Source organism: Sinocyclocheilus anshuiensis, unplaced genomic scaffold (assembly GCF_001515605.1).
Source record: "Sinocyclocheilus anshuiensis isolate Anshui unplaced genomic scaffold, SAMN03320099.WGS_v1.1 scaffold507, whole genome shotgun sequence".
NCBI lineage: Eukaryota > Metazoa > Chordata > Actinopteri > Cypriniformes > Cyprinidae > Sinocyclocheilus > Sinocyclocheilus anshuiensis.
Window position 1 is genome coordinate 322,570 of NW_015551034.1, and position 12,421 is coordinate 334,990.

Genomic DNA, 12,421 nt, shown 5'->3' on the forward strand with positions numbered 1-12,421 from the left:
CCTAATCAAACACACCTGAAGCAACTAATTAGGGTCTTCAGGATCACTGAAAAATTAAAGGCAGGTGTCTTTGATTAGTGTTGGAGCTAAACTTTGCAGGATAGTCGATCGCCGGGAGCAGGGTTGGGCACCCCTGGCCTAGATTAATGAATAAACTGCGTCCAGTACCTAAATGAAAAAATAGACCCATCACAATTCCAGTTACAGTTTTAATATGAAAATGAATGGAAATCTATTTTGTATCATCGCTGCTGGTTATGGTTGAATGAAGGGCGAGGTTTTATTTATGGGCGAGATTTGAATTTTCTTCAGTTAGGCTATTCTTATGTTCCAGGGGCTGAATTGTATTAAAAATAAAAGATTTTATTTATTCATTTATTTTTAAATAAATGAAGGTTACATTGTCTTTGTCATGCTACATTTAAACTGCCTTTAGGTGTAGATTTTATTGATATAAAATATAAAAAAATCATAATTAAAATAAAAAAATATGATGTTCTTAATGCAAGAAATGATCATAAACAATGTCAATATTTTTTGAAGATCATTTATATATTTTTTTCAGTAATTATAAATTAATGCCTCACAGTTGTTGCACCACTTCCATTACAATGTTGCTACTAACAGAGCTTTATTAAAAGTTGGAGAACTTGTTCACCAGGGAGATAGCAGAATAGTTTGAGATGAAATGTGATGTGCAAAGAAAAATTACATTTACAAAACATTTTTTATTAAAGTTGAGGTCTGAACATTGATGGAGAGTTCCATCCAGTGTTGTTTTTTATTATTATTATTATTACACCTTTTTGAAAAAAGGTCAACACATCTGAAAGTTTGTGGAATAAATTAAATTAACAATATTTCTAGCAAAGCAAAAAAGCTGACTGTATTATGGTAAATCAAAATTCTGTCATGATTTACTCACCCTAATGGGCTTATCTATCGTGGTGGCAGGGAGCCACTGCCATCCTAAGATAAAACCTTGCCAAACTGTCACTTTAGCATCCCATTGAATAAAATGTAAGCAGTGGTTCCAAGATTTATTTTCAGCAGCTGTGCTTCATGACGAGATGAAAGCCTGTGTACCATGAAATAATGGCAAGACAACAGCAGCTCCTTCTATTAAGTTCTCCTCGCAGGCTGCACACACATGAACCACCAGTGTAGTCCGATTCATGAACAAATGGCTCTTATGAACTAGTTCTTTTTATTGTATCAAAAACATACAGCAGCAGTGTAGTTTAATAGTATTGTAGCATCATAAATAAACTACTAAAAAAACACTACTGAACAAATGACTATTTCGGCTAACTCAGAGGTCCTCGTATAAATTATATCTCAAATGGACAGGAATGTATGTGACTTCAGCCAAATAAATGTTATTATTTTTTATAATGCTGCTCTTTTTTTACCTTTATCGGAATATGGGAATATGACTATTCCTATGGCACAAAATAACAAAATACATTTAGTAATTTATTTATTTATTTATTTTTAACAGATAATTACTTTGTTGTCCATCTGAGGAAATGTAACTGTTTTGCATATTCATGGACATTAATGTGTATGTCAGGCCCTAAATCCATAAACTGTGCATGAATGCTTGATTCATTGTTGCCACCTCTCATAGTCTTCATGCCACCCTAATAAATGAGATTTGAAATCTGCCCCCCTTCATGTTGTTCTAAAGATGAGATTTTTAGGGAGAAGAAGACTCTCAGCAAATAAAACTGAATTTCAGGTTATTATAATGTGGCTTCAGAGTGAGTCGATGATGCCAGAATTTTCATTTTGGGTGAACTATCACTTCAACCTAACAATTCATTAGCTGCTTCTCATTGCAACAAGTCTCTCCTGTGGTTAGTCTAGTTGAAATGCAGAATTTCGGGAAATGCGAAATGCGGGTTTGCCAAATGACTGATCAAATTGAAATGATATCAATGGCAATTCCACATAGGGCCCTCTTCTTTTTAAAAAGAGAAAATTAGCTTTGATGTATAAAAAATGGTGGGGGTGCTGAGTTGTGTCAATGTATATGCTAATTTGACAATGAATTTCTACTGTAATAAAAGTGTGAAACAGAAGTGCACACTGAAATAATGTCAAAATACTTTGCTCTCGAGTAAGTGATCAAGTACATTCGTTGAGCCACATAGATCTGTTTTTTGTGAGACTTGCCAATCACGAAGAGCAAATAGAGGCTTACCTAACCCAGTCTTTGTCCTCCTAATGCCTTTCAGCCAAGAGTGCTTGGTAATCAGAACAGCACATAATTGCCTCTTCACAGCTACTTTTCATCACTGTTTATGAAACAGTGTCTGCATAAATTCAGTTCATGAATGAATAACCTGTCACAAATGCATCTGCTATTCAATCTCCTGTTCTACACCTTTAACATTGACCAGTCAGATATTCAGAAGCAAGGTCAGTGCTGATGAAGCCTTTGTTTTTCCTCCTGTATAATCCATTTATCTTCCTCTTTCATGCAACCACCATCACATCAACCCAGCTGGTAAAACACACGTTGGTTTGAAAAGTATAGGTATGTCCATGAGGAACAAAGAGGGGTGTGGTAATTCACAGTAAATTGCTTGTTTACACAAAGTGAAAATGTGAACAAAACGACAAATGGTTCATTGACTCTAAGACCCAAACGAGGCTATTTACTGGGTTAACCAAAATTCACAAATTCAACAAATAAAAAAAATCTTAATTTTTCAGGCTTTAGTTTTTTTAATCAAAATCTGTCAATGTACAATAAAAGGAAAACAATTACTGAAAGATTTTTCATTACAGGTGTTTTTATATTCACTGTAGTATAGGGTTCATGTACTGCAAATATTGTGTATTATAGTTTGCAAGATAGCTTTAATGCCACTAATTCAATGAACTGTGCGACAGCAGTCCAGAAACATGAACAAATGCACTGTTTCTATTCAAAATCTTGTTCACAACTAATACAGTATTTCTGCGTATTGGCCAAAAATGAAAATCTGCTCAAAATTTACTCACCCTCAGACTGTCCAAGATGTAGATGAGTTTATTTCTTCATCTGAACAGATTTGGAGAAATGTAGCATTACATCACAACCCATTGATCCTCTGCAGTGAATGGGTGCCGTCAGAATGAGAGGCCAAACATCTGATAAAAACATAACAATATATTCCACATGACTACAGTCCATCAATTAACATCTTTTAAAGTGAAAAGCTGTGTTTGTGATAAATCCATCATTAAGGCATTTTACCTTCAAACTGTTGTTTCCGGCTAAAATATGTGTCCTCTGTATATAATATTGCTTTCTCCAGTGAAAAAGGTGAATCAGGAGAGACATATGCAGAGATCAAACACAGTTTACAATCAAAAACAGTCCAAAACAGTTCTAAAAAAAATATGTGGGTGGATTTTGAAAAGAGGACAACAGGGGGATGGACTTTTTCACTGGAGGAACTAGACTTGGAGACACTAGACTTTTCCAGAAGCAGTTTAAGGTTAAAACACTGTAATGATGAATTTGTTTGTTACAAACACCCATTTTTTTTTCACAAAATGCTAATTGATGAACTGGAGTGGTGTGGATTACTTGTGGATTATTGTGATGCTTTTATCAGCTGTTTGGACTCTGATTCTGACTGCACCCATTCACTGCAAATGATCCATTTGTGAGCAAGTGATGCAATGCTAAGTTTCTCCAAATCTGTTCAGATCAAGAAAAAAAAAAAATCTTGGATGGCCAGAGAGCAAATGTTCGTTTTTGGGTGAAGTATTTCTTTAAGACAGAAAATCCTTCCTTATTCTGTTTAAACTCAATTTGACAGATGTGGTTTCTTGATTGAGTGATCCACCAGCTTTGATTGGTCCAAAGCCTCTGTGCTGTACCTAGATGATGTATGAACAAAAAAGTACTTTATTTCTAATGTATATATTATGCATGTCTGCATGTCCATGTCAGACCTCAGAGGACATTGAATCACTGTCAATCAAGTACTTCGACTGAAAGTTTTAGACTTATTCAGCAGCAATGATATGATGTTAATTATGGTACGATTTTGACAGTAATTGGAATTAAATCACAGTCTCAGCGGATATGATAGTGAAAACTTTCCTGTCTGTCAAAGTAAGACAAGTTGCCTCCCATCACAGAGAATGCGGTCAGAATCATATAAGCCAGATGTCCGACACAGCCGATCAGTCTCATACAGCACAGGAAGAGTGTTTCACGATATACACTACTACAGATTCTTCATCCCTTTGATCATGAGTCTGTTACACTGAATCTTTCTATCTGACTAAGCATCCTTCAAAATAATACGCTTTGGCATATAACCATAATCCCTCAAGATCACCTCAACATACATATTCTCCTCCACATAAAAATATTCAGAATCAGAATCAGAATCAGAAAGAGCTTTATTGCCAAGTATGTATTAACCACAACATTGCAGCAAACTGAAAACAGCAACTGCAGTGGATTAATTAATAGATTATTCAGTTAATAAATAAATGCAATTTTATAGGGTGCAGCAAAGCATACCAGGATCAAGAGCAACAAAGGTAGAGTGATGTTTGTGCATTTTTCACTATGAACATCACTTCAGAAGAAGCTTTTCAGAACAATGAAACTAATCAACAGCAGGATGCATGCTTTACAATTTAATATCTTCATGCAAAATCTTGTAGTCTGTGCAATCAGCAGAGATTGAGAATGGGGAATTTTCTCACAGAGATGCAACACCTCCCCTATGTGGTTGACGTGTAAAGTGCTTTTTAGTAGTTAATTATGATTTAGCTGCTTTTTAGCCTCAATAATGGGAGTTTCATGGCTACTTGACAAATAAATAAATAAATAAATAAATAGATAAAGTAAATAAGTGGACATGAAATGGTTGTATTGTTTTTAAAGTGTGACTAGTTTCAGAATGTAAAAGATTTTAGTTCATTTGTAGTGAATGTGAAGTGCATCAGCTTTGTGTGGTTTGTTATTCCGGCCAGATGCACTTCCTACTTCACTCATACTGCTGAGCTATATATAACAACTATATAACATGCTTTAGTTCCAAAACATCTGGATCCCACACAAAAGGATGGATCCTTTTATTTATTTATTTTGATTACTTTTTTTTTTGTTTACTTCTGAATTTAAATTAAAAAAATTAAATAATAATATTTAAAAAAATTAAAAAATCAGTGATTTAACTTTAGATGCTAATCGTGCAGCTATTTGCATATTTACCTCAATAACCAAATATGAGCTCATAAGCAGTAACTGATTAGTGTGGTTTATGTAACCTTCAATGGTTTATTGCTTCCAAAATGGTACAATAATTGGAATAAACTTCATTTTACCAGCAAATGTGTTTATATCTCTGAAACAGAAAGAATAAGACAACCCTCTGCTTTAACCTCTTCCTCGTTCAGTACAACCCTTTATGATACTGAGCAGACAGTTATACTCTTTCACACCCTCCTTAAATGCTATTGAATATATTTATTTTCATATTTCTATTAGTCATACCTCTGTATGGTCAGTCTTGTATATGTGTGCATAAAACGACGTACTACATCTTCAGAGATAATAAACGCTTAGATAATTGTCAGTGAAAAAATAGGGAAGGGACAGTTTTAGTTATTCAATTTAATATGAAATTATTTCATATTTGTGTAATTTTCTTCCTGTCCTTGTGCCCTTGCTTTGTTGTGGACTTTTAGTTTATAGTTTCAGCTTGGTTCCTGTTCCAGTTTGTCCTCGTCATTAGTCTCGGTTGTTTGTGTCTAGTTCATCTGGTTTACGCCTAAGCCTTTGTGTTTCCTGTGTTCTTTGTCAGGTGCTGTCATTTCATGGTTGTCTTGTCGGGGCCTCAATTCTGTTCCTTCTATTTTTGGATTCCTGGTTTTCTTGTGTTTTTGTTTTATTGTAATAAACCACTTGCATTGGATCCTACAGTTTCTCGTCTCTGAATTTGTTTATGCAACAGTTTGTTCTATAATTTTAAAACGTGGTCTTGTCAATGTTGTGTATGTTTATTTTGAATGTTACTTCAAAAACTGACTGTAAACCAGTAAAAATTATTTCAATTTTGAGGAATGCTCATGGATTGAGCAGCATTGAATCTCATAGCAATATCATTGGAACTGATTTTTTAAAATCACACAAAATAAGGGATTTTTCTATCTGTAAGTTTGTAAATTTTGGTGACATGGTTAATGACATGTCAAAGATGTCTGAGATGACTGGCTATTGAGCAAAAGCCACAGAGGTTTTTGAGGTAAAGAGCAGCAATCATGCAAGAAGATACTGCATTTACACTGCAAATTTCCTCTATTGCACATTTGTAAGGCAAATATATTTGCAACTTGATGGGTTCTAATAGGCCAGATCAGAAATATGCCAACAAACATAAAATGATGTTTGATCATCCAGGTGAGGAACATTAAAGCAATTTGAGAGCATACTAGACCAAACAATCATTACACTGGAGCAATACCCAGTTTAAAGAGAAATCAACTTTAGCACAAGCCAGAGCATAAATAAAAATGTATAAAAACAGCAGAGAAAAAAAGAAGGAGAGATTCTTTAAACACAAAGCAGAATATGAACAAGTGTGGGCTGCTTAACATAAACACAGTAACAGGATGTGACAGTTGTGCTGTGAAAAATGTGCTCTGTGGTCACTGCAAATAAAAGCACAAAATTAAATATAATATATTTGTATACAATACATACAATAGGTGTTGTATTTAGGTTACCCGAGTTTGCATTCACACTTTAAATCTTTAGCATTTTTTTTAAAGACAGCATTACAAAAAAATTTAAATATGTGAACATATGACTAATGCAAACTATATTCTGTGTAACTGATCATGTGATATTTATTTACAATAATCTGCTACTGTACAAAATGTTATTAAGGATATCCTCACCTGCTGTTTTAGGCATTGCCCTCTGTCTTCACTTCTTCCTTCACTAGTTCAGCCTCTCATGCACGTGTGTAAGATCCTGAGTGGACAGTAAGACAGTTAGTTTACACTCCTTAAACTGACCTATACCTGAATGTCCTGCTATGGCAAATTTTCAAACCAGGATTCTTCGTCTGGATCTCTGTGTCGTCATTATTCTCCGGATTCATGCAGGTACCACTCATTTGTTTTTGAATTTTCAAAGCCGATAAACAGAATGTACCCTATGTTTATATTGTGATGCATTTGTTGAAAACTGATGATTGTATTCGAATGTATTTTCCCATCAGGTTAAAAGCTACCACATGAACAATGTGTTTTGTGTCTCATGAGATTTAGCAAATTTGCATTTTTTTCAACTACATGATGACAATGAAATTATTTTCACAAATTTACCGTCTAACGAAGTTACTGTAAACCAGCAGTGATTGTGATTTTCTGTCTGTTCATCAGATTATTCCAAATCCAATCAAGAGCAAAGGATTCGGCAGCACATCAACAAAATAGTGTTTGTGGAGGAAACAGTTACACTTCACTGCAACAAAACCCAGTTTGATGATGATTTCACATGGAAAATGAACAACTCAGTTATATTTAGGCAAGACTCTGAGAGAAACAGAACAATGAGAAACTTCAGCTCAAACAGGATAAACATCAACCCAGCAGCTCCAAGAGAATTAACAATACATCAAATACAAGCGTCTGATGCAGGAAACTACAGCTGTTACCCAGCAGCAATGAGATGGACATTAACAATAACAGGTTATTTACATGATTTCATTTTTGTTTATATTTTCTGTAAAAAAGTTCAGTACAAGTATAAGTATAAGTTTGTAACTATAGTAACTAGTAGTGATTAGTTCTGGTTGACAGATCTCATAAGTGTTTCACTCTTGTGCATGTCTTCAGAAAACCAGATCAGACCAGAATCACCCAAACAAATGCCGCTGTCCATCGTCATCATTATCATCATCATCATCTCATGTTGTGGAGTCATTATGATCTGTCTGATCATCACCGTCAGCATCTGCATTCAAAGGTCAGAGACATTGAGTTTTCATTAACATTTCTTACCCTCAGAAAGACTGACATGCTGTTCCAGCTCCAGCTCATGTTATAGAGCGATGAACTGTTTACTTCATACCTTTTTCGTTTTTTCTACTTTTTGAATTATGTGCTACTTTTCAAATGTATATTTGTAGGTAGATTTCAAACAGCCAGCTTTGATGGCAAAGGTTATTTTAATTATCTCTGCCTACCATTGCTCAGAAACAGCTCTTCACTTCGAATTACAGTTTGTGTAAATAACATCTATCACTATTTGCACTTACTGTAAGCAAGATCTTAGTGCAATCAATTAGTGTAAATAGTATCCACTGTTTTTAAAAATGTAAATACAGTACCTGCCATACTTTTATGTATAGCATTATGGATATGGGTCTATACTTTTAGATATAGATTTGATTATTTACCTCTTGTCCAGGACCCAAACTTTCAATTTTAAAAGAATAAACTCTATGACATAAATAATAATTTCAAAGATGTCTTTTTTTTTTTTAGATAAGAATATAAAATATTTATTATGAATTGAGCTGCATTCTGTTCTTCTCCAAATGTATCATTGTAACAGGAAATCGAGTCAGAAGATCAACTCTGGTTCAGAAAAGCAGGATGTAAGTATATTTTCCACAGCGCAGGTTATTACACAGCACATATATCTGCTCTTGATTTAGATCTTTATATGCTATATTTTCATGGCCTATACAGGTGAAGATGATCTCAGACTGTGACAAACACACAATAACAGCCTGTGTAAGTCAGTTGAACTCGACACACACTTAAATTCCTCCATCATGTTTACCACATAATTTTTGTTAACTGGCCTCCAACAGCAGCTGCTGCAAAACATAACGCTAAAAAGTTGTAAAAATAACTTCTTTACAACTAATTAAAAAATGTGTCATTTTTATTAATCAATTATATGATCGCTTATAAATTGTTCAGCAGATAATTGAACAAAAGCTGAAATGCCTGTTGTTTGTGTTTCATTGTTTTATCTTTGTATTCATCAGGTCTACAATCTTCATAAAGTTTCATGAACATCTTTTCTTCTCAAGACAGCAGTGTGTGTGTATCTGACACTCTTCATCTCAATATAGAAAGAAGATTGTCAGTCATTTTTATGGGTTATAGAGAATGAGACCATCATAAGAAAAAAGTACAGACAATAAATGTGTATTCGCCTCTAAAATGCTTTTTGTTTTATTTATTAAAATATCTAGAAATAAATGTAATTTTCATACAGAAAAATATGAGTTTTAATTTTGATATGCCTAACTAGATACTAGATCATTTATCATTATCAATATAAATATATTTGTGGGGAAGTCGTGGCCTAATGGATAGAGAGTCAGACTTGTAACCCAAGGTTGCGGGTTCGAGTCTCGTACCGGCAGGGATTGTAGGTGGGGGGAGTGAATGTACAGCACTGGAGTGAATGTACAGCGCTCTCTCCCACCTTCAATACCACGACTGAGGTTGAGCAAGGCACCGAACCCCCAACTGCTCCCCGGGCGCCGCAGCAAAAAAATGGCTGCCCACTGCTCTGGGTGTGTGTTCACTGCTGTGTGTGTGCACTTTGGATGGGATAAATGCAGAGCACTAATTCACTAAGGTCACCATACTTGGTCACATGTCGAAAAATAAGAATAAGATAAATATTCAGTGTGTTGTGGTGAAAATAATACAGAAAAGATCCATCAGGGTAAACAGAGTGATTGAAAGGTGGTTTGTTGCAAAGAACTGTCATCACAGAAATAATATTGGACTATTACTTTTGACAAATTGCTGTTGTGACTAACTGACAGTATAGTCAGAACAGACTTCAGAAGCCATTGAGGTCTTACTGCAGAAAAACACAAGGTTGCGCCATAGCAAACACTGAGCTGCAGTAATGCAAGTAATTCAGTAAAGCTGAATGAGAGACTTTATTAAAAATATGTTGTCACTAAACAAACAGGAATGAAGAAACATTTAAGATATTTCACCTTCCTCATGAACACACACTTGTCTTGAATAACATAAACAATACAGACAGACATTACAAAAATCTATTTAATTTTATTAATTTTTAATGAGTTTAATTAAAACATGAAGGTGATGTTCCAATAGCAGGGAAATCCCTAATTACACCAAATACTTGCAAAGTGCAGGTCAGTAAGCATGAATAATTTCATCAGTTATTTATGGTGTTTGGTGTTACACCACAGCTGTGCACTATAATAATAATAATAATAATAATTTCACAATCAAATATTCTGCTATGTTATCATATATAGATTAAGCATTATCACATAAGCAAGAGTGTCGATGTTTTGAATATCAGGTATAAGACTTTATTTAATCTCAAATAAAAATATTGATCAATGCACAATGTCAAATGTGGCGCTATAAACCTCAGAAATCATGACGTTGATCCTGTGATGAGCGAGGTTTGAGGTTATGTTGTGGTGTACAAATGTAATACCGGTAATTTGTAATAAAAGAGAGGCTAATCAGCGAGTTGAGAATGGGAAATGATGAATGTCCTCTCAATCAATATTCATGTATTTCCAACAATTTTGTAAAAAAAGTACCCATTTTCAGGGATTCAAGTGGCAGAGTGTCATAGAGTTTGTAAATGTGCTTCATTTGCTTTATACACTTCACTGTAGCATCATGAATAGAGTGAATCATGCTGTTTCTCTGTTATTAGCTCTCTGTGGCTACTTACTTCCTGCTTGTCGTTTCCTGTCACTTAGTTAGTGACAGGAAAACACAAGTTAGTTAGTAAGTGAATCATGAGTGCCTCTTGTAATAGTCCTCTGCGCTTCTGCTTATCACATTAATATACTCCAAAAATGAAAACAGAATTCTGAGTTCTTAGAGATTACTGATTTTTTTCTTTTGTAGTATTTTAAAAATGAATTACTCTGTGAAATCATGAATTGTAGTTATTCCACACCATTTAGTCATTATTATGCCTCTGTCATTATTATTGCCCACTGTCTTCACTTCTTCCTTTACTAGTTCAGTCTCTACAGCACATCTGCAAGATACTGAGCATGCAGTTTAAGCTCGTTCACAGCCCTATAATGCCAAACGTTCAAACCAGGATTCTTCATCTGGATCTCTCTATCGTCATTATTCTCCTTATTCATGCAGGTACTGATTTAATATAAACATTTTCTCTTCCTCACTTGTTTTGTTTATGATGTCTGAAAGCCAATAAACACGATCAGGGCCGGATTAACACGGATTAGTGCCCTAGGGTGACCACATTTAAAGTGCCCCCCGACCCCCCGATGCTGCTTATCCATTTTGAATGTGGTTCTACAAAAAGTGATGGCGTCATTACGCCGGATCTGGGTCAGCGCCGCCACACGCTCGCGTCATGATACTGTTGTGAACGCGTGTCCACAAGTGATGCAGTAGAGACGAAAATGTGGAATAAAGTCGTTATTTTTGTTTTCTTTGCGCAAAAAAGTATTCGCGTAGCTTCGTAACTTTACAGTTGAACCACTGATGTCACACGGACTACTTCGTCGATCATCTTGGTACTTTTCTGGACCTTGAACGTGGTAGTTACCTTGCTGTCTATGGGAGGGTCAGAGAGCCCTCAGATTTCATCAAAAATATCTTAATTTGTGTTCCGAAGATGAACGAAGGCCTTACGGGTTTGGAACAGCACGAGGCTGAGTAATTAATGGAAGAATTTTTCATTTTTGGGTGAACTAACCCTTTAATACCTACGTATAAACAATGAGACAGGCTGGACCTGACCCAATCGCAATTCTTTATATATGCATATATTTTATATTCTCTCTGTATATATTGTATCATTAACTGTTCATTTTGTATCTGCATCTCTTCCAGCAAAATAATATATATACAAAACATGAAAAATATCTTAATTATCTTAATCACTTGTTGCCCCCTTATTGACTGGTGCCCCAGGGCACTCGCCCAATCCCGTCTATGGCTAATCCGGCCCTGAACATGTACCTTATGCATGTTGATATGGGTATGAAGTCCAACAGTGCTATGATGAAATGTTAGTAATACTAACTTAACATTCATGCAGTTGTTGATAAATTTTATGGTTGTATTTGAATGTGTTTTTATGAGGTCACCATATGAACAATGTGTCTCATGAGCATTTGCATGTGCACATTGTTTGTACAACTCAGTCCGAGCAGCTGAGTCCTTAGCCATCTTCAAAAAAAACGACTAAAAACACATCTATTGCATCTTTATTTGACCCTCTAACTCTAGCACTTTCTATTCTATTTTAATTCTACTTTATCTATTTATCTTCTTTTTTATAAAAAGAAAACACTAGCTTTCTATTTTTTCTATTCTATCTACTTGCTTTTCTTTGTGTGTGTGTGTGTGTGTGTGTGTGTGTGTATATATATATATATAT

General features: G+C 34.9%; 1 protein-coding gene across 2 annotated transcripts; it reads left to right on the forward strand.

Moving 5' to 3' along the window:
• Positions 1-7,061: 7,061 nt before the first annotated feature.
• On the forward strand, positions 7,062-9,075 carry LOC107661332 (uncharacterized). Of its 2 annotated transcripts, XM_016450852.1 has the most exons (6): positions 7,062-7,131; positions 7,411-7,719; positions 7,867-7,996; positions 8,588-8,630; positions 8,725-8,769; positions 9,030-9,075. In XM_016450852.1, exons 1-6 carry the CDS (start codon positions 7,062-7,064, stop codon positions 9,054-9,056), a joined length of 624 nt encoding a protein of 207 aa, XP_016306338.1. In that variant the 3' UTR covers positions 9,057-9,075. The 2 variants fall into 2 exon arrangements, with proteins under 2 accessions (XP_016306338.1, XP_016306337.1); XM_016450851.1 differs by lacking the exon at positions 9,030-9,075 and having other exon boundaries at positions 8,725-8,839.
• The last annotated feature ends 3,346 nt before the right edge of the window (positions 9,076-12,421 follow it).

What these genes read in the sequence shown, in the direction of transcription:
- LOC107661332 (XM_016450851.1), top strand. Translation starts at nt 7,062, where the DNA reads ATGGCAAATTTTCAAACCAGGATTCTTCGTCTGGATCTCTGTGTCGTC. An exon ending in ATGGACATTAACAATAACAG is followed by an intron (nt 7,720 to 7,866) that starts GTTATTTACATG and finishes GCATGTCTTCAG; the next exon opens with AAAACCAGATCAGACCAGAA. An exon ending in GTCAGCATCTGCATTCAAAG is followed by an intron (nt 7,997 to 8,587) that starts GTCAGAGACATT and finishes TCATTGTAACAG; the next exon opens with GAAATCGAGTCAGAAGATCA.